At 41.4% G+C, this 22,920-nt stretch overlaps 1 protein-coding gene across 1 annotated transcript; it reads left to right on the top strand.

Annotated features, from left to right (window-relative positions):
• The first annotated feature begins 201 nt into the window (after positions 1 to 201).
• On the top strand, positions 202 to 22,423 carry LOC311011464 (high affinity choline transporter 1-like). Its single transcript, XM_084006410.1, has 9 exons — positions 202 to 502; positions 10,784 to 10,992; positions 11,142 to 11,255; positions 12,582 to 12,737; positions 17,050 to 17,198; positions 18,546 to 18,689; positions 18,829 to 18,982; positions 19,423 to 19,640; positions 20,528 to 22,423. Exons 2-9 carry the CDS (start codon positions 10,809 to 10,811, stop codon positions 21,068 to 21,070), a joined length of 1,662 nt encoding a protein of 553 aa, XP_083862536.1. The 5' UTR covers positions 202 to 502; positions 10,784 to 10,808; the 3' UTR covers positions 21,071 to 22,423.
• Positions 22,424 to 22,920: the final 497 nt, after the last annotated feature.

The following is a 22,920-nucleotide window of genomic DNA, read 5'->3' as shown; positions in this document are numbered from 1 at the left end:
CAAAGCGAAGTAGGGGCTGGGTCTGCCCCCGCATTCTGAACACAGCTAATTGGCTGCACTCGGGAGCAGTCACCAATGAGGTCGCAGCAGTGGCAGCTTTCTCCGCTGTGTCTCGCCTGACACTCCCACCTCGTGATGTTTATAAGCAGGGGAAGGCTGATTGTTGATTCTAGAGAGTTCTGTCCTTCCTTGTTGACCCTGCTTCATGAGTTTTGAACATCAACTCTTGACTCCTCTCCCTCTTCACTCAAGAGAACTTTGTTAAAAGAAAACGGCTTTGAAATAGACTCTTTCTTAAGAGAAGAGGTTGATTTTTTTTTTTTTTTTTTGTGTTGCCCCCATCTCTTGGCAAACGTTTTCACTCCCCAACACTGTGGATGAGAGTGGCATCAATCTTGCTCCTCCTGGACTGAATTTATCACCCTGCCTGTTCTCTGTCCTGTGAGAACAGCCTCTGTTCCCTCTCCACATCATCACTAAGAGGCGTACTGTTAACCCCTAGGTATGTATCCAGTCATTGCATGTGTCTGCTCAGTTTGTTTTTTTTATTTTTTACTCTGTGTACATTTCCGCATTAGTGCATGCACAGTGTGCGTGCGTGTGTGTGTGTTTGTGTGTGATTCTCTGTTTGAGAAAGCAATTTAAGCTTGATCAAATTAGGACACGCTAAATGAGAGTGCATACCTCTCCTAGAAATAGCACTGAGTGGCACTGCTCCGGAGCCAAACAGGCTCTTCTCGTTTGTATTCTGTGAGCTGCCTATCTTTGTTTTCTGTATTCTCTCTATCTATGGTTTTGATAAGCTGTAATTTTCCACTGACTTGGTCTGAGAAGTAGCAGGGGTGGAGACAATAGTCAGACAGCACTGAGTACTACCACATTGACTTTCACTAATATCTTTTAATAACATTTAATGATCATGACTTGTTTTGTTGGGAAAAGAAATCATGTTTTAATTGAGACTTGTTGTCATCACCATGATTTTCCAGAGTGACTGCATAAAATAGAGTGAGCAGTTGTCATTCATTTTGTATGTCACTTTGGATGCAAAGTTGTTGTTTTTTTTTGTTTTTTTAGATGTCTTTTTTAAATTCTTACATGATATTTATTGTCATGTCATTGTTTCCTGGCAGTCCTCACCATGTGAAATAAAAACATGTTAATTTGACTTCCTCACTGTCACCACATATAAACTCCTCACCACTCCAATCATCACCGTCATTCTCAACCAGTCATCATCCCTTGGGCTGATTAATCATGCCTGATGAGTCCTCATTACATCGCCTCAAGTGAATTACCAATGCAAGCAGCACTAAAGACTAAAGAGATTAGTGTCCGTTTGTTTTGATATGCCCAACAGTACTTTTCAAAGTTCCCTTTGTTGCCCACCGAAGTTTGTTAGAAAGAAAGACGATAATCAGATCAACCACAAAGTACATTATGTACTCTGCCTGCGAACAAGAATGTGGGCAGTTTCTCAGTCCTTTTAAATGCATGTTACGTTTCCAGTTATTTGTCAACCCTGAAAGAGTGTGGTTATCGGCTGCTACTGTGTGTCTCTGATAATGTTATCTTCTTGTGAGTATGTGTGTGGCTTTGCCATCATGGTAAGTGTCTGTGCATGGAAAGATTTTTGTCACTATCATATCTTCACAGCCGTGCGAAAATGCAAAGTAGTAAAGGGGCCATTGGTCCCCCACTTTATGCCCTTAGGCATAAGATGGGGGCCCAATTGCCCTTTTTTCTATACCCCACCCCCCAGTTTAAGTGCTCTTGCCTGGAGTACTCTTTCTGGTATTTCACTTTCATCAGTTTCCAGTTAATGGGTGTCGGGCTATCGAGGGCAAAATCCACCGAAAACAACTCTATTGTCCATAAATATATAAAGTTCTCATGAAGTCCACAGTACGTATCTCCAGAATCACATTTTGCTGATGATGATTCATACACAGACTCACACAGTGAAAACAATAGACAGCATGGCAGCTGGTAGTGACAGGTATGTAAAAGACAATGATGGCAACATAAAGTACATTCTGTCCTCAACAGAGACTTTTGGCACTCGACCAGGACTGCAGATGAAAATTAGCTTCAAGCTAAATCCAGCATATTTACATAAAGCGATGTATTTGGACCAAGTGTTCATTAATATGCATTGTCCTCCCCAAATAAACAAATGCATAAATACATTACATAGGTAGGCTACACACGAGTTGGCGTCTCTGATGAGATGTGCCAACACTTGGTCCAGCGTTTGAAGACATCTTCCTATTTTTTTAAACAAAGGGGTGTAATTGAGATTGAAGAGCTCTGACAGGAGAGATATTGATGCCTAAATATTTTATTGCCAGTGTGAAAAGGGAGTGGTGGATCTTGGACTGTGTCTTCTTAAAAGTTTCCTGTCGTGACATGTAAGGGTTCTGTAAATATATTAACAAATCATCTGCATAAAGACTCATTTTATGTTGTGAATTTAATTTTGTTGTTTTCTGATGGAGTGTGAAGCTTTGTGAGGGGACCCCGTTGTGATTATTGCAGGGAAGTGAAGTGTACACTGTTCTTATCCAATTGATGAACGACTCTCCAAAACCAAACTTGCGTAGGGTGCTACAAAGAAATGTCCAATTTTATTTATCAAAAACTTTTACATCATCTGATGATACAATTATGGTTTGTTTTTGTAGTGATTTATTAATTCAATTTAAAAAGCTATAGAACTGGAAACCCATCTGGCCCAGGTGATTTTATTATTTTACATTTTATTCAGGGCTTTATTGAGTTCTTTAGAGGTAAGGGGTGCATCTTAAATGTTGTTCCATAGGTAGTGTCAGTAACGGTATTTGGTTTTTAGAAAGTTATGTATTTCTGACTGGTTGAAAGTTTCCATATTTGAGTAGTTTTTTTGTGTATGATAGTTTCCAGTTGGGCTTGAAGTTGGCTTAATTGCTTTTGTATTTTTTTCACTGGGGTTGTTGGTATATTGATTTGTTAGATGTTTGATCTTTTGCTCTTAGGAATTTTCCTTCCTTTCTTGTTCCTGTTTTTTTTCTTGTGCGATCAATATGATCACTCTCTTTTGATCAGTGAGTTAAAACCAGGATCTTCTAAAAGTGATTTGATGAAGCACTTTGGAGTTTATTGATAGGGAGACCGGAGCGTGATTGTTGATCATGATTGAATGAATTGTGTTTTCCATGGTATTTTGGGTGAGTGAGTTGCTTACAAATAAAAACAATTCTGGAGGAAGATTGATGGAGGAAGGAAAAAAAGGAATATTCTCTCAATGATGGGTTTTTCACTCTCCAACTATTGCTAAGCCCATAATCATCCATGTATTGCGTTATTTCAGTGGAGCGCAAGTTTTTTGAGCTACCATGGGTACTTGAGCTGTCAATTGTAGGGTTGATGACAGTATTGAAGTCTCCAGCTATTACAATATTTGTTAAGTTACACACTTCAGAGAAAAAGTTATGGAAGAAGGATGGATCATCATTATTGGGGCCATTAATGTTGGCGGGAGTAAATGTTGGTTAATGGATGCATTAATTATGATAAAACTTCTGTCTGGTTCAATAATAGATGTATTGTGAACAAAGTGAATGTTCTAATTTACTAAACAAGACTTTTAAATACTGGCTTTAAGAAGTAACAGTTGTTGTTCTGTATGGTGGCCCAGAGGCGTCAGGCCAAATACAAAAGCCACGACACAAATACAAAAGCCACATCCATCCTTCTTCCATAACTTTTTCTCCCAAGTGTGTAACTTAACAAATTGTAATAGCTGGAGACTCTTTGTTTACTGTTATATGTTGCTGAAAAAAATTATATAATACTCGTGATTATTGGACGTTCAGTCCCAATGTTGTGCCTTTAAGTTCCTATCCGTTGCTTTTGACCAGTAATTATTGGTGAAAGTTTTAGAATTTTGCAATGAAAGCTAGGTCCCATGCCTGATCCATTGATCTGGGCCTGGGAAGATAAGATTGTCATGCATGGAGCGGGTTTGTAGGTCCAGAATAGTTTCTTACATCAGTGTATTTTCTTTAGTGACAATATGCATTCGTTTGTCGAGTGTTTTGACAGAGATTTGTAATTCCTGGTTTGATTTTTGCAGTGTTATAATGCTGTTGTGGGCAAATTCCAGGCTATTGTGTATGTCCAGTTTTTTGTTAATGCTGTCTGGCAGACTAACTTCAATTTCCATGGATGTGTCGATCGTCAGTGTCATTACTTTTTGTGTTGGTAGTAGCAGATGGATTATAAATGTAATATGGTCCAAAATAGTATTTAAAGCTTAAAACTATACTTTGTTTGTTTTGGCTATTGATGTGCTTCTCAGCGATCAGGCCCCGAAGCAGAATACTTTGTTTCCCTCAGGAATTGTGCAGCTGCAATTGCTCCATAAGCGTTAGGAAGAAAGAGAGAGTCGTGTGCTCATAAATAAAGAGCCCGGCCTTATACAGCAACATGTATCCTTTTGGCATAGCTTTAAATGTGCAGATACTATATAGACACGTGAGTGAGAGTGACTTTAAACCTTAACTTTTTTTCACAGTCAACTTCTTAAAGCCAGTATTTAAAAGTCTTGTTAGTTCAGTGCCTTTTGAATGCCACAGGGCAGCAGAATTTAAATGTGCTATTGACGGTTGCTGCCGACTCTTCGTTGCTTTTGTATTTGTGTTGTGGCTTTTGTATTTGTGTTGCGGCTTTTGTATTTGGCCTGACACCTCAGGGCCACTGTACAGAACAACAACTGAGGCAATTGCAACGAAGAGTCGGCAGTAACGGTCAATAGCACATTTAAATTCTGCTGTCCTGTGGCATTCAAAAGGCACTGAACTAACGAGACTTTTAAATACTGGCTTTAAGAAGTAACAGTTGTTGTTCTGTATTGTGGCCCAGAAGCGTCAGGCCAAATACAAAAGTCGTAACACAAATACAAAAGCCGCAACACAAATACAAAAGCCACAACACAAATACAAAAGCCACATCCATCCTTCTTCCATAACTTTTTCTCCCAAGTGTGTAACTTAACAAATATTGTAATAGCTGGAGACTCTTTGTTTACTGTTATATGTTGCTGAAAAAAATTATATAATACTCGTGATTATTGGACGTTCAGTCCCAATGTTGTGCCTTTAAGTTCCTATCCGTTGCTTTTGACCAGTAATTATTGGTGAAAGTTTTAGAATTTTGCAATGAAAGCTAGGTCCCATGCCTGATCCATTGATCTGGGCCTGGGAAGATAAGATTGTCATGCATGGAGCGGGTTTGTAGGTCCAGAATAGTTTCTTACATCAGTGTATTTTCTTTAGTGACAATATGCATTCATTTGTCAAGTGTTTTGACAGACTTTTGTAATTCCTGGTTTGATTTTTGCAGTGTTATAATGCTGTTCCAGGCTATTGCGTATGTCCAGTTCAGTTTTTTGTTAATGCTGTCTGGCAGACTGACAATCGACATATCCATGGAAACTGAAGTTAGTGTCATTCCATTTTGTGTTGGTAGTAGCAGATGGATTATAAATGTAATATGGTCCAAAATAGGATTTTAAAACTACACTTTGTTTGTTTTGGCTATTGATGTGCTTCTCAGCGATCAGGCCCCGAAGCAGAATACTTTGTTTCCCTCAGGAATTGTGCAGCTGCAATTGCTCCATAAGCGTTAGGAAGAAAGAGAGAGTCGTGTGCTCATAAATACAGAGCCCGGCCTTATACAGCAACATGTATCATTTTGGCATAGCTTTAAATGTGCAGATACTATATAGACACTTGACTGAGAGTGACTTTAAACTTGACTTTTTTCACAGTCAACTTCTTAAAGCCAGTATTTAAAAGTCTTGTTAGTTCAGTGCCTTTTGAATGCCACAGGGCAGCAGAATTTAAATGTGCTGTTGACGGTTACTGCCGACTCTTCCTTGCAATTGCCTCAGTTGTTGTTCTGCTTGTTAAGCCACGCTAGACGAATTCCAAGGACCATTCTGAATCCAGGCTGGATCTGCTCCAGACAGCTAAACTCAGAACTGCTGTGGGATATTAGTCCAATTGTCCATATTGAGAGAGGGGATTTAACAAAGGAGAAGAAAGGAGGCAGTTGATACTTTTCTTTCATGAGCTCTCTGTTGGTCCTCTCACTTTCGCACTCCAGCCCCCCCCCCCCCCCCCCCCCCTCTCTCTCCCTCTCTCTGTGAAACACAAAATGCTTGTGTATCTGGAGCGAAGCAAGATCAGATTTCACTGTCGCTTCGCATCAACCTAAATCGTTGCAGCCCTATAGCATGTGTCCATGTGCACAAATGTATGAAAGGCTTATCCTGAAAGTTACCATTGATATTCAGTTCAGTGTTCCCCCACTAATAGCACATGATAACTCCCGTAAACACTCTCCACATTGCCAAATTGCAGGGGGTGGAGATGGTGAAGAGCGAGGCAGTTGGCACACAGTCAGGAGAGTCGCTCTGAATGGAAAAGTACTGAGAGGCAGGGAGATGAGGAAGTGTGTGTGTATGTGTGTGTGTGTGTGTGTGTGTGTGTGTCAGGGGGGGAGGTATTCATGAAGAGTAAGCTGGCCTGTGCCAAGACACACCTCTGCACCTGTATGAAAGAGAGAACCACATGGAATATTCCGACAGAGAGCACTCAGTCATAACTCATCACATACGTGCGTGTGTGTGCATGTGTGTGCGTGTATGTGCATGTGTGGTTCAGAAAAGTGTACACAGTTTGTATCTGTTCCATTCATGAGCGTTTAGTCATGCTCAGGCTGACGTGGAAGTGTTACGGAAAGATACCAGGTGCTGAGTAAACATAAATTGCAGAAGCAAAATTCACCAGAGGTTGGTTTGACACTGACTCATTAAAGTGGCAAAGCGGTGTTGAGTTTGGCGTTCTCCTCTGCCAGTCACACACATCACCTGGAGCGCTGCATGTAAGAGCGCTCCGAGCCATCCACAGTACACCTCATGGAGGTGTGGAAGATGTTTGTGGGTGACATGGTGGGCTGTGTTCATGGTATAATGTGCATCATTCCCATTCACAGAAACTCATACTTCTGTGTCGAATACTGACATGATATACGGTATGTAGTAAAAACAAAAGCACAATTTCATTTTTAGCTTGGTGGATATGAACATGGTACCAATTATATGGTGGAAAACCATCAGGCTGGCTAATAGGAGATCATTTGCTTGAACTTCACCACTTCTCGTGCAGTGAGAAAAGTCTGTTAAAAAGACACACATATCCTCACGGGGAAATCAGACCTTTTGCCATCGCATCATTCTAGGACACGAAAACCACATTGTAAATGCAAATGAATGACACAGACCTCTGGTATGGATCATAAAGAAATAACTATGATGTGACAGTGAAAGTCATGAGATGTCCTTATGGAGATCACATTGAAAGATGAGGGCAAGGATAGTGTGAGTTTACATTAGTGTATAGTGAGGGGGGGATATTTAATGGGACTTTTTTTTTTTCAACTCCAAAATAGGTCAATAGGCGTGTATATCCCTACAGAAGAGCTCCAGGCACTCTGCTCTGTGAAATATCTTGCATGCTGTTACAAACTGGAGAGGGGGCCCACTAAAATAGTCTGGATTGTGTCAATTCTTTCCTGAGGGGAAAGGCTGTTACGAAAGCATTCATTTAAATGTTCACAAAACAACATTTTACCTTATTAAAGAATCAATGACAATATATTATTATATTGACTTATAATGACTGCTTATTATTTGTAATCCACCTGTTGACATTGAGTCAGCAAGTTCAGTTCATCTGTCCATCTACACTTTTATCATAATGGTAAACCAGTACTAAACGGTAAATGGTCCTCATTTATATAGCACTTTTATCCAAAGCGCTTTACAGTAATGACTGACATTCACCCATCCACGCACACATTCACACACCGACGGCGGAGTCAACCACACAGGGCGACAGCCAGCTCAACAGGAGCAATTAGGGTGCGGTGTCTTGCTCAGGGACGCCAGACACTCGGCTAGGAGGAGCCCGGGATCGAACCGGTCTACCTCCTGAGCTAATACCCCTAGTACTGCAGAGAAATCTGCGTAAAGGACTTAACATGAAGTGACCGACTTCAGGTAATTTATAAATTATAGAAAAAACAGTGGTCCAAGTACACTCCCTTGTGGGACCCCGCAATTGATAGACCTTGAATGAGACATTGTCCCTTCAGTTTCAACCACCTGCTTCCTATTTTCCAGATAAGAGCTAAGTCAAGGAAAACCAATTGCTTTCAGTTTATTTCATAAAAAAAGCTTAATCAACTGTATCAAGTGTCTTCTGTAGCTTAACATTGCCAGACCACACAAATTTTCTCCTGATATAGTCAGTTAAATACAATAAACAGTGTCTGTGAAAAAGGAATCCAAAAAGTGAATTGTTTGTGAATCTATTTCTGAATGAACTATGATGTCTCCATGTCTGCTACATGTGTGAAGTAACTAAGTAACAAACAGAAATAGTTAAACACTTTGGGCTACTTAAGGGAAAGTTTCTCAGGAGAAACTCTCAGTAATTCATGGGGAAGAGACGCGGTGCCCTATATGATAACCTCTTCAAAAGGTTCCATTGTTTTACAAGATGACAGAAATACGAGCAGAGCCCAGGGACTACTGCCACCTCTGTGATTGCACAAGGCCCCATAAAAAAAGTTCCCTGGGATAGTTCATAACATTCATTGTTTTTCCAGAACCTAGAGGCTATTGTCGATTTGAGGGGTGGTAATCCCCAACAAGAGGGTAACTGGAAACTGGAGGCTACTGTCAAAAATAAACGTTTTTTGTTAATTACTACTTACTACTAGCCTGTCAAATCAACCCTAATTACGGACTATATTGGATGTATCCACAGTGTAAAATAACTTGAACTGTGTAGAAAATGTTTCTCAAAATGAAGACTGTGGTCCTGTAATGTGCTGCGGTAGTCCCACAGGGTGCCCTTCTTGGATCTTTAAACCAATATGACACCAGAAATATACACCATTGCTGAAATCTAACACAAAGACTCAGCTTGAACTCTGCAGTATGTAGATGTCGAAACTGCACAAAACACACACACACACACACACACACACACACACACACATAAGGAACCCAGAAAAACATATGAGCCACGTGAGTGAGGTTTTGAGGCTTTTTGTTGACTTTGGCACAGTCCCAACCAGCCGCTCTCTCCCTCACCCATTCCTTCCATGTCCTCCGATAAGACACACACACGCACACACATTTGCCTCCTAGTCCTACCCGTATTTTCACTCCATTGCTTTCACAAACATTTCCTTTTTTCCTCTCCCTATTCTCCCAAGTGGGTATGCATACATTCCTTTTCTCGAGTTTTTTATGATCCGTGCCAGAGCTTTGTACAGCAAATGTTTTTCTTCACGTTGGGTGGGGGCCATGTCTGCCATGTGTCTTTTACCATGAAAATAATGGCTGTGTTTATGAGTTTCTGTTTATAATAAAGAGAGTTTTCTAAGAAACTGCCTTACTGTGATATTTGACGTAGAAACCTTGTCTTGAGTCCTTCATTTTTTCTTCTCTGGACCAGATTAACACAGTTGGTGCAGTGTTGTCAACATAAGCCATGTCAATGTGCAGAGAAGTGCAAGTAGGTGCAAATCAGCAGTTAAAGATTAACGCTTTTTTTTATAGACGCAAAGGCTCTTCTCATCTTTTAATCCGTTTTTGAGATAACCATCTGTCCAGTGCACAGTTCCAGTAACCGCACACACACATAGACACACGTGTGTACACGCTAACGTGTTGTGTTCACTTCACAATGTTTGGGGTCGAAACGCGTGCTGACCAACCACTGAAGACGGGGGACAACATCTGTCCGCCATCTTTGTCAGTGCTGCCAAGTGTCATGGTGAGACCCCTTTTCGCCTCTCTGACCCTTTATTCTTCCATCCTTCACACCCTTGTATTCTTTATTTTTCTCCTCCCTCCACTCCGACCCTTCTCCTCACCCATCTCGCCCCATCTGCAAAGCAAGCAGGGTCAGGTCATCTGTGATACTGCTGCTCCTTCCTTTTTTTACATTTTTGTTTCGTTTCCACTGCAGTCTTTTCTTCATTCACTGCCTTTCTTTTTAAGAAGACATATAGAGTTCCTTTCCCACCTCATTCACCCTCCTCTGTGCATTGATTTGAATACAAGCTACTGTCTTCTATGCATTCATGTTCATGATTTGCGCTTAATAGCTTTTCTGCTCATGGTGAATGTACCATTTGTTTGTCAGAATCATAGATGACACTTCAATTTGTGCAAAACTTGCCTCCCCTGCCCCTCCCTGCCCTGCAGTCCTACAAATACTTTTTTACGCAAAAAGTAAATGGAATATATACTGTGATGTGATTTGTTTTTTTATTTTTTGTGCATTTTAAAGTCGAGCTGAACCTCTGTATTTCGAGAGTATCTGGCTTCCGTAAGGTGATTCATTTCTGAGGTCATGGTAAAAATGATTGAAGTTGGTTAGAACTAGCAGATGTAAGCACACATCATATTTTTTCCAGGGAGAATAAAACATCGGCTTTTTATAGAAATTACGAAAATAGTTTTTTGCATTTTTCCGGCATATATTGTTGTATAGGTTGAACAATATGACTGCCGGTGTGTAAGTGCTAAAAAGGCATTTTTCATATCAGCTCGACTTTAAGCTTTATATTATAGTGATTTAAGCATGCATTCTAAACAGTATTTGCATATTTATTTTGTCCAGCATTTAACCACTCAAGTCTTCATGCTGTCTCCCTACAGGAAACGAAGGCAGCAGTAATTCAGGATGGCTCTCAATGTGCCAGGTCTGGTGGTGATGGCGTTGTTCTACCTGCTGATCTTGGGCACAGGCATCTGGGCATCCATGCGTTCCAAGAGGGAGGAAAAGAAGTGTTCGGGAGATGGCATGGAAATAACGCTACTGGCCGGGCGCAACATTAACTTGCTAGTGGGCATCTTCACTCTTACTGGTAAAGCAGTCAGAGACAGTTCAATTTATACACTGACTGATTGTTTTCGGTCTTGCTGACAGGTTTCTGTTTCAGTCATTGGAATGTACAAGCTTGTGTGGTGTCTATGTCATTTCCTTTTTTTAATATGAGTGTCTGTGTCTTTGCAGCTACGTGGGTGGGTGGAGGCTTCATCCTCGGTATAGCTGAGGCAACATACAACCCAACGCTGGGCGCAGTGTGGGCTCTCATGCCTGTGCCTTATGTCCTGACCTTCTTCTTAGGTGAGTAACACCAGTTGACCAGCTTTGGACCCTGAATCATCAACACTGTCCCCACGTCCACTCGCCCCATGCCCCCTTCGCCTTGCCTTGCTTGCCCCACAAGCCAGTGACATTCAACACAGTTGAACAACAACACATTCTAGTTAGGATTTAACTAGAACCAGATGTTTCATGAGCGAAGGTGTAAGGAATGTTTAGGTTTAGGAGTAAGTTGAGAAGAGGCCCAGTTGTAAATGAAACTTGGCTATCTGATGAGGCCCAGAGACATAAATAAGTGTTGTCTCTCTTTGTGTGTGCGTTACACACTAGCTATAGGAAGTTAAGCATAAGGGAGTTAGTATCTTTTTGCCACTGAAATGGCTAAGCTACACATGACCTTGTAAGTACAAAATCTAGCATTAGGATGGAGTGTCTGGCAACCTCTCTCTTTCATTGGCGGAGAAGAGGATACATTTACTAAGGTGTCAGGATGAGCGAGAGGAAGGCCGATCAGGAAATAGAGCGCTTTAAAAGAGAGTCTTCTGGCAGGGAGAGTTGGGATTTCCTTAGATTCGAGGGAAGGAAAGGACTTCTCAGGTGGAAAAGGTGCAGAGGCTCTGTGAATTCGGTGAATGTGATCATTCTCATTCCACCTGCCTGACTCCCAAGATTCATTTATCACCAATCTATGCATCGCCATCTTTGGGGAGGCTGCCTAAGAAACCACAATATGTTGACAAAACACAACATTCAAATGAACTTGGATGTCCAGAGCTGAAACGCTGTTGACCAGTAAGGTAGCTGCCATGCCCCCAACTCCCATCTGACCGTATGCACTAATAAATGTGTCGCTCACGTTATAAATAGGACCATGAGAAATCAGTTCAGGATTGTAACTCGAGGCAACAGGTGCAAAGGGAGAGTTTACACAGAGACTTAGATTGCCCACTCCTGAATTCATCAAACTGCCTGACTCATTGGTCTGTAAACATTTAAACAGGATAGGATACCAGGAAATTGTCAGGTCTCTGGTTCATTGTCGCAATAGCCTGCATAGTGTGAGATTAATAGGAACCGGAAGCTCTAAAGTCGCTAAAGTCGGAAATATGACATTCCCCATTGTTGGCCAAGCTTTGGCCAGCTGTGTTGGCCAGCTGTAGGTGTTTATCGTGTTATCTGAAGGGACCACTTGTTGTTTTTATTGTTCACACACACTTGTTCTTTCACTCTTCCACTTTGTCCTTTCTCTTTGTCCTTGGGTTTTTAAATGATAGAAATATAGCCATGTTTGCCTTCATCACTTCAAGAGAGATTTTATTCTGCTTCTCCTTTCCCTTCCGGCTCTAGGTGGGTTTTTCTTTGCCAAGCCAATGCGAGAAAACAGGTATGTGACTATGATGGACCCCTTCCAACAGAAATATGGGAACGTTCTGAGCAGTGCACTGATCTTTCCCGCACTGGTGGCCGATGTCCTGTGGGTGGCACGCACACTTGTCAGCCTGGGTAAGTTACTTCACACTGTAAAACTGTCTGGCACTGTAACGTGTGTTCACACACACACTTAAGCAATCATGTTCTGGGTACACAATGTGCGCAAACATTAGACGAGTAGAAAAGCAGCTAGATGTTGATTGGTTGGTGCTTTTATTGTGTGTGGATGACTGCAAGTATAAAATATACTTTATAAAATCACTACCACAAACTACAGCTAAATTCACTGTCTCTAAAGATGTTTTCACTTCAATGGGCGAAACTGAACAGAGCAAAACGAAAATGCAGAATATTCCTCTACAAATGTTTGTGGTTCAGAAGTTGTTTTTACTAGGGGTCGACTGCTTATTGTTGCGTAAAATTTTCACTGTTTTGGTTATGTTATTGTAATAAGTGTAAATGCTTAACATTCATTGCACTGGTTTTCATCAACCATGACTGGACTGAATCATATGTTGCCTATTTTGTTTATTATTATGTGATACATGGCCTTTAATTCAAGGATTAATGTTCAGTTCTTCTTGGCTCCTTGGATTCATTAATCTATCAATTTTTAAATTCATCTGAGAAGAGAAGTATTTATTATTGATATTGTCCATTGTAACGGATAGGGTTTTTTCAGGTGTTTCTGTTATTTAAAAAAATAGTCCAAGGCCATTGTCTGGTTTTTGAACAGCATTTGTCCAATCATAGCTCAGCAAACATATTAGCACAGCTCGCCTGTCAAGCTTTGGATTTGCACACGCTCTAAATGTCAAATCCGGGTCTACAGGGCTGTAGGGACCAGATATACAGGATACTGTGTGCATAAAGAGTTAAGGGTGTGTTTCTTTTAAATTGCCTTGTCAAAGAGCAGAATTTAAAAAAACATTATTAAAAGATGTGTTTTCACTTAAGCTGCAATCATCAGCATGTCCATCTACTTACCATATCACCATATTAATACAGTAGTAATTGAATACATCTACTAATTACAGCTAACTCTTTGGACTTGCACTAGCAATGTTAACCAAGATAGCATTATATTTGGTTAGAGCGATCAGTTAGTTAGTAAATGCATTTTCTGATAATACAGAGAAGTCTGTAAGCTGAGCAAAAGGATACAAAGGACTAACAAGTTCTCAACTGCAGTGTGAACAATAATGCTTTTTATATCCATGTCTTCTACGTGGATCATCAGTAAATGAAGCTTCACGACACTGAAGCTTTTCCTCAGAGAAATAGAGCAAGTCAAGCTTCATCTGCCCAGCAAAATATATAATATAGCTTTATATAGGCCTTATAGAAATTATATTAAATGACAGCAAAATTACAGTGCAATCGTTAAAAAAAAGCATTGTAATGGGTGGTGGATGGTTTATCGATCCCGTCTTCTGTTAGGGTCTGACCCATCACCTAGTCCACATCACAAGCTTATCCCATCCCCTCTTCCTCCTACCGCCGCCATGTTGTAAAGCTCACCTGAGGTCTCTTTGTAGTGCTAAGTGGCGTTCAGTGTGAGTTTGTGTGGGTGTGATCATGGCCAGTTCCAGGTGTGCTTTCCATATTGAATAGAAGCAGTTGAGATTTTGTTCTTGTTCGCGTGTGTCTAATATAGGAAACCGTGTGCGGTGCTTTGTAGGAAGTGTGTTGTCGGAAGCACAAAATGTGTTTGTGTTTGTGGTATGGTTGCAAAAGTTAGTTTTGATGCTTTTGTGGAAGCATTCACTTTTAGCGTGCAAGCAATTGCAAAACACTGTATATTGCATAAGCGCCCTGTGAGGAAAGCTTGACAGGCGTAGCAACAGTGACTCAAGGGTACGCGGCTTAGACAATCATCAATTTACCCAATAAAAAAAACTTGGTGAAATAAATTAAAGACTTGTTGACCTCATGAGTACAATCAGGGTCTTTCTCTAAAAATTAACTGCACTGCATTTCAAATGAACTGCTATTATTTATATGGGTTTATTATTTGGTTGAGTGGAACATTATAAAAGTATCTAAATACCACTATGGTACCACTAAGTGGCATTATTGTGTTTGTTTGTTCCTCTTGTTTTTCTCTAATCTAAAAAAGTGTGCAAGTGCCCTGTAGTGACAGTGTGTGTGTGTGTGTGCGTGTGCGTGCGTGTGTGTGTATGTGTGTGTGTGTGTGTGTGTGTGTGCATAATGTTTTCTTCTGTGTGTTTTAATGCTGTTTTCTTTTCCAGTGTTATTTGAAAAACGGGGTTAAACACCGAGCAGCCTGTTGATTGTGAAAGGTGATCAATTATTCAAACCAGATTGTTGTCATTTGTCATTAGAGACCCTTTTTTTTTTAACCATTGTGCTACGGCTTTGACTTAAAGACAGAGGGTAAATGTTACATTCTGAATTATCATATCATATCTGTGTGTAAAAAGACTTAAAGATAAAGAGTGAAATCCACTGACAGTGTTCAAGTCACCAAGGTAGCACTGTACGCTGTGCTGACACTCCACAAAAGGACTGGTAGGGAGGCAGGAATGTTCCTGGGACGCTTTTGTCCAACCTATGAAACCAATAGTGAATCGGGGGACCCCTCACTCCTCAGTAAAACCTCCTGTCGTTGTTTCTGGGACAGTTCTGCTTTCATTGGCACACATACATGTAAACACTTGACACTCCAGAGAGTGCGCTGAGCATTTGACCCACGGGTACTTGTTGCTGGGCGACTGTTTGTTTACGTGTGAATGCGTAGTACAAACTTAGCCTCACGGTCTGAGCGAGTGTGTATGGGGTGGTTCCGTGCCAGAGGGGATTTCACTTGTAAAACACACTTCCTATGTTAATTTGCCGTGTGCGTGCAGTATCAACAGTACAAAGGCGTGGTCAAATTTCTGCTGGCATGAATCAGGGACAGAACAGAAATGCTGCAAAAGGGCATGTTTGGGGTTGTTGTGCACGTATGTGCATGCATAGGTTGCGTGAAAGCGGGACATGGATCTAAAAACAACACGGGGGGTGTTTAGGCAGCTCTTTTTCCTATTTCCATCCCTGTTACAGCCCATTGAGTCCCATGGGGCCCTACATCTCATTCCACCTTTTTGAATACTAAATTTAGCATGGAGGGGAACAGCACAGCTCAGCACAAGAAAGATCAGAGATAAAGTGCTCCACACATATCCAGGATCAGGTCCCCATGTAGTTGAGCGGGATTACAGTCGATTTCAGTCGTCCAATAGCATTTCAATTAACGCAAATGACAAAAATACATAGCAAAGCAAAAGTCCAACTTGTCATCAGGAAAAAGTGCACGAAAAATAAAAGTGCACTAAAGAAAAGTGCACGAAAAAAGAGTTTAAAGAGACGACAACAACAGCAAACGATTTTAGATGATATGATAAAGCAGCTGTGGGGGGGGGATATGTATACAAACAGATCCGATTTCCCAAATGACAAACACATGGTGGTGAAAGGACAAACTGAAAAACGGTGACGTATGCATTGTCAAGATGGTGCAAAGGCTGGGTGGTTTCGGGGGGTGAGGGGTCAGAGGGGGGTGGTGAGTGGCGATCGATGGTGCCGATTTGACACTTCTCTGTTTAAGGGCATTGTTGTGGTGTGGCTGCAGGCTGCGGCTGGGGAGACCCTGGCAATGTGGGAGAAGAGACGGTGAAGGTAGTGACGTTTTGCTTGCCTTGTTTGAGTAACAAGATGTCTTTTTTCTTTATTATTCACTTGTTTACATTTAATTATAGTTTTTTATTTTTTATTATTCTTTACACATTTGTTTCACTCCTCGAAGACACTTCTCTTTACCCTCTGCTTGATTTTGATTACTTAATTATCAGCAGAAGGGTGATAATTCATCCAAAGGGTGAAAAGGAATATTCCGGAGTCACAATCAATAGGCTGCTTCTGTTATGCGTTTCTGGACAGTTTTTTTTTTTTTTTATCATTTTTTTATCATTATCAATTTATGTTGGCTTGCTGCTTTATCTAATCTATGGGAGGCTTTTTAGCCATGATTAAATGTAACTTATATTTAATATTTTGCTTTTTGTTCATAGAAGTTTAATTTATTTGTCAATGTGATTTATTTTTGTGGAAAAACATGCATCATTCGTATAACAAGACAATGCCCAGCTTGTTAGTAAATCGTCAGTATAGTACATACGAGTGGATGCATGTATATGTGTGTGTCTGTGTGAGAGGGAAATACTATAAAGCAAAAGAGAGACTGAGAACCTAATGAAACACTCACCACAGTAAGCAGTTGCATGTATCTGTTGCCACCAGCATCTGTACTTTTAGAAAACTTGGAGTAAGACTTTTTATCCGACAGTCCTCCGATGCTCACCGCTGTGCTGTGTTGCTGCAGGTGGAACTATGAGTGTGATCCTGGACCTGTCCTACGTCTACTCCATCATCATCTCCTCAGTGGTGGCCATAATCTACACACTGCTGGGGGGGCTCTACTCTGTGGCCTACACAGACGTCATCCAGCTCATCCTCATCTTCGTCAGTCTGGTGCGTAACATCAACATTTTAAAAAAAGGACAAGAAATAGCTCTTATACAAAATTCCTAAACCTTCTCTGTAACTTACACAAATAACTAAATTAAGTCTTTATCTTATTAACTTTTGTGACTAGAAGCCTATATTCCTATTTGAATTCCAACCTTGGTAATCAAGAAATATTTGGGTTGTCCACGTTTAAGATAAGCCTTTATTAGTACCAAGGCGAGGACATTTTCAGGGTTACAGCAACAAAGGGGATAGTGCAATACCAAAAAACGTCAATTAAAAACAAAGCAAGATAGACCTTTAATAAATAACTATGGTAATAAAGGAAGACATAGCTGTACGGTTGGATTCACAATATTTCTCATAGGAAGTTTTGATACTGATATTGATAGTAGCTGTGCGGCCTTCTGGCAGAATTGTTGACAGCAGCTGGAAGGAGAACCTGCAGCAACTCTCCTTGTAGGCTGATTAATCTTACTATAACGACATACATGGTTTTGAAAGTTTGGTGAAGTAGGACTGCCCACAGACCTAGCAGTCAAGCTAACCACTATCACGGCAGCCAGCCAGGAACATGTTGTGCTGTTGTGACTAGTCAGTCACAACAGCTCTCTTAACGTCTTGCTTTGTCATGAAAACTGATTTTGTAGGTTCTTATAAGTGCTTGCAAAACCCTGCAGAACAGTTATACAGGGTAACAATATTCGGACGGACCTCAATTTTAGCGGCTTTCTACCTGGGAAACGTGTAAATTCAGGTTTGACCAGACAACACCCAACAACACCACGACCACCAAGTAAGGGACAATTTATGACTTGACATCGCCCATATGTTGCATGTAAATCACAGACTGGGGCTAGCCACAACCAAAGATAATTGAAAGAAGAGATGTCAGGTGTCATATCAATGGACTACAACACATAAACAATTAAAATCTGTTGTGGCATTGCTGGAATTCAACAAAAGACTTTCTGCTGGAAAAAAGGATCGTATTTCGTCTACCATCCGTTTTGAGCATGTATACACAAAACGTTTTGTCAGGCCGATACCATCCCTCTATTTCTAGCACTGTCTGCTGTAAGCCTCCGACATCACAGCTCCAGTTACCCTGACCATGTGTCATACCCCATCTTGGAGGGCCACATCCCAGCCTTTCTTCAATGGTCTTGGCCACAACAGGTAGCATTAGCATCAACTTCGGAGTTTTGGATCCTTGATGTGACATAAGGGTGCCGTCGGCTCTAGGGGCTTTAACCCCAACTCTCCTTTTCAGATTTCCAGTGATAGACTGAAAAATTCCCCAGTGAGCCCATAATCAGATTAGCTGTATCCTTGTGTTTGTGTATACAGTGGGTGTGTGTTCCTTTCCTGTTGACCAACCCTCACTCTCTGGACATCACACTAACGGCCTACAACCAGACCTTCCAGGCTCCCTGGGTCGGCACGGTGGAGCTTGATGAGGCCGGCAAGTGGTTTGATGACTTCATGCTGCTGGTGAGTCACTGGTATTGTTATTTCTTTAGGTGTGCAAACAGCCAAGCATCAACAGCACAGGCATGAGAGGACTTGTCCTTCTTGTCCTGCACTACTGTACAAACCTGTCATCAGGTCTCAACTGTGTGTTTTTTGCCAGGCTCTGGGTGGTTTGGCCTACCAGGCGTTCTACCAAAGAATTCTGTCCGCCTCATCTTACACCCAGGCTCAAGTGACCTGCTTCGCTTCTTCGGCCTTCTGCCTGGTTCTGGGTATCCCTTCTATTCTGGTGGGGGCCGTGGCCGCCTCCACAGGTACACACTCTTAACTTTGTTGTGTCAACTTTCCTTTTTTGAAGCTTCATGGTTAATTTATTGCCATTGTACACCACAGTGTTGCCTCCTGTCCAAGACCATGCACAGTCCCTGCCCTGTTTGCTCCTCTGTAAAAACAGTTACAGTTCTTATGTTTCCTCAAGAAACACAGCCTTTTTGTTTTGATATTTTTTAGCTATTTTGTTACTTGTGTGATGACAATATTAGGTTTTTTGTGATACTGATTTCCAGGAACTTAAAACTGTTCACTTCCTAAACAATCAGCTCCTTGTTTTTACTGAGCAGTAGTTTGTTGCAAGATTGTTGATTTCAAGTGTCAGGGTTCTTTGTAATCTGGTGTCGTTTGGCGCTAAAACCCCTTTTTCTTGCTTCAAACATTCCTTCGTTGGATCCAAACATTAATTTTTCATTCCTTCCAGACTGGAACTCAACTGACTATGGATTGCCGACCCCATATGAGCGTGACCAGGCAGGCTCCATCCTCCCCATCGCCTTGCAGTTCCTCACACCCCCCTACATCTCCATCGTTGGCATTGGAGCTGTAGCTGCTGCTGTCATGTCCTCCATGGACTCAGCTCTTCTGTCCTCCGCCTCGATGTTTTCCTCAAATATCTACAAGAACATAATCAGGAAGCAGGTGAGAATCTTGGAGAAAGTTATCGACGTTGTGCACGTCCATCGCTAAAATCTTAATATTATGCCTCATACTCTGATCCTATCATTGTCATGGACCGGACAACTAAAACCTAAAAATATCAATCATTCAATATGTTATAGGCTGCTCTATATTTGTTTCTTCCTCCGCTTTGTCCATTTGTATTAATGAGCTAGTATGCTAGTATCTTAATCTTTAATTTAACAAATTAAATCTAATTAGTATTCACTGGAATAGCCCTTTGATCAAATGCATTCACAACCCAGAGACTGTATCAATGAACTGTACTAGTAACACAAGCTGGAAACAGCAACAATGCAGCTATTGACTTTAAAATGCTGTACATTCTGGGCGTGTACTGTACACGCCCAGAATGTACAGCATTTTAAAGTCAATAGCTGCATTGTTGCTGTACTAATGTATGTACAGTATGCCCACTGTTTGACATTGAGGCTTGTATAAGATGTTTTCTTTCTTACAACAACGATGTCATTATGACATACCCATCGGAATGTCCTTGTACTGCTGTCATCTGTGTCTTCGTAAGGGGTTCTCTTGGCAAATGGACTTTTTATATAGCACTTTTTTACTGACACTGCGTGTCAGTATTCAGCCCATTCACTCACGCGCCCACACATATACACACACACACACACACACACACACTGATGGCAGAGTATGAGAAATGCCATACAAGGTGCCAAAATGCTCTTCAAGACCTAATTTAATGCTCAGTCACAGAGCAGTTGGGAAACATTTGGGATTCAGTATCTTGCCACGTTGACTTAGACTTCCAGACCAGATGATTACAATCACAAGGTGTAATGTACAACTCTCTCGCTGTCCTTCTCTGTCCTTCGCTCATTCAGGCGTCAGACCGTGAGATGCAGTGGGTGATCCGTATCTCAGTGGTGGTCGTGGGTCTGGCTGGCACCGCCCTCACTTTTCTGGACAGCAGCGTCTTGGTCTTTTGGCTTGTGGGTGTGGACATGTCCTACACCATCATGTTCCCTCAGCTGGTCTGCGTCCTCTTCTTCAAGGTGTCTAACGGCTACGGAGCCAGCGTGGGCTACCTGATTGGGATCATCATGAGGATCCTGAGCGGGGAGCCCCTCATTGGCCTCCCGCCTGCCATCCAGTTCCCCGGTTGCCGGCTGGACGACGAGGGAAAGCTAGTCCAGTACTTCCCCTTCCGCACTGCCATCATGGTCATCTCACTCATATCCATCCTGCTTTTCTCCTGGCTAGCATCCGTTATTTTCAACAAGGGTCTGCTGTCCGATAGGTGGGATGTTTTCAAGATCAAACGCAAGGAGAAGCCAACAGCCAGGGCGGCGGATGACAAGAGGACCAATGATGGAAACGAAGAAGTCCCCGCAGCCAAGCAGCTACTGGACACCACCAGCTGCTGAAGGGATTGACCATGAGAAGATGGGCTGGCTGGAGGCGGACATATTTGTTCGTCTGCTAAGCAGGAGGGGGAACAATGGCAAGGGCTCGACAGTGGTAGTATCACAGGGAATTTGTGGCAAAGATATTTACATTTGCAGAGAGTGATCTGAGCTCTCTGGCACGCGACTTCATCAGTTGCATCATTGTCTTCTACAGAGAATACAGTGAAATTAGGCGCCCTGGCTAGGTTATGTTAGCAAACCAGCCATGAGACCCAGCATGAAAAATCATCATACAACCACTGAAATGAAAGCACACAAAGTTTAACCATCAAGCCATTTAAATTAATTTCTATTTGGAATCAAAAAGATTTGACAGAACTGAAACATTCTGAATTATACACTTATACTTTTTAGCAAATTTGGACATTTTCGGCCTAAATTCACTTCACAAAGACAATCCAAATACACTCGCACAAGACCTTTATTTATTTTTTTGCATCTTGTTAGAGAAACTGCGTCACAAACAGGAATAAAGAAAGCCATCCTCTTCTCTCTGAATAATCATTGATCTGCTCGATCTGGGTATGGCCGGCACTGTGTTGTACTGTGCTGTGCTGTACTGCACGTAGCTCCTCTCTCATTGTGAACCCCTGTAAAGGATTTGCAGCATGTCCAGGATGTCTTTCATAACAGAACAAAGAAATAATATCCGAAGAATGCATGCTTATCTGCATTGTTCCTCGGTGCGTCAGTGAATTTATTTAATGTGATCTGATCTTTTCCTTTTCTCTAGTTCATCCGCTGCCTCAGGTTCGACTTAACAGGACCTGGCGATGATACTTCTCGGCTTGCTAGTTAATATAAGAAAAATTAACTTTAAGACCGCTTAGCTCTGCTTTATCAGACACGGATAGTGTTCTTCCATTTTTGTAAAAAAAAATAAAATAAAGCTAAAACAAAAGAACAACAAAATTGTATGTGTAAAGAGAGGATAAACTGTTTTTTGATCATCTAAAAATGTATTTAGATGCACATTTTAAGAGCAACATTTACCGTCAAATACTGCTCCGTAGACACCAGCAAGTTTGTTTGAGTCCGGTCGCAGTGCAATGATGGGTGGCTCGGCTTTGCACACAGTATGGAAAAATCACAACTGCAACCAAAAACTCTTGGAAGGATGCGACACAAACACTATTTAATATTATAAATTGTTTTGTTCGAATGTTTCATATGACCTGACATGACAAACAGTCGGGAGAAACAAAACTGAAAAGCTTGTTCTCCCATCATATTGTCCGCCCCGGTCTCCTCACCAGCAGTTTACTCCCATAACTAACCGAATGTAGCAGTTTCCTACAACTGCACTGAGAGACAACGCCAGACGTATCCCTCGATTTGCTCCTCCTCACTCATTCCTCATCCTCGATTTTCTTTCTCCATCCTTCCTTCAGTCCATGTGAGAGATGTGCCTTTAAGTTTGTCAGTGACTTTTTACTGTATCGATTTTGTTTTTTGTTTTTTTGTTTTTTTTGTTATATCCTGTATGCAGAGGTGTAGTTTACAAATATAATAGCCTGGGGTGGGGAAAGTGTTTGCAGCTAAAATCCCTTTTAACGATTTTAAGGATGTCATCAGAGAGCAGAACTTTCAATGAGTTTCTAATGTGTGTCTTTGTTTTACTGAGCCTAAATGCTTGTTGTGCAAACAGATTCCTGCTAATGAGTGATAGTCAGAAAGCCTTCCTTTACCATACTGTCACTCATGATATCGCTGGAATCTCTACGTTTTCGGGGTTATTAGCTGTATTGTAAAAGTAGTGTTTACTCTTATCACTGTTCATATACCTCATGGAGTGGTAATGTTGGCTT

The sequence above is a fragment of the Eutrigla gurnardus genome (assembly GCF_963514095.1).
Source record: "Eutrigla gurnardus genome assembly, chromosome: 3".
NCBI lineage: Eukaryota > Metazoa > Chordata > Actinopteri > Perciformes > Triglidae > Eutrigla > Eutrigla gurnardus.
This window is presented reverse-complemented; position numbering and strand designations above follow the sequence as displayed.

Bases quoted from the DNA above. Each gene is read 5' to 3' on its own strand.
- LOC311011464 (XM_084006410.1), top strand. From the start codon at position 10,809: ATGGCTCTCAATGTGCCAGGTCTGGTGGTGATGGCGTTGTTCTACCTG. The intron at 18,690-18,828 runs GTGAGTCACTGG...GTTTTTTGCCAG, and splicing joins TTGATGACTTCATGCTGCTG to GCTCTGGGTGGTTTGGCCTA. The intron at 19,641-20,527 runs GTGAGAATCTTG...TCGCTCATTCAG, and splicing joins AGAACATAATCAGGAAGCAG to GCGTCAGACCGTGAGATGCA.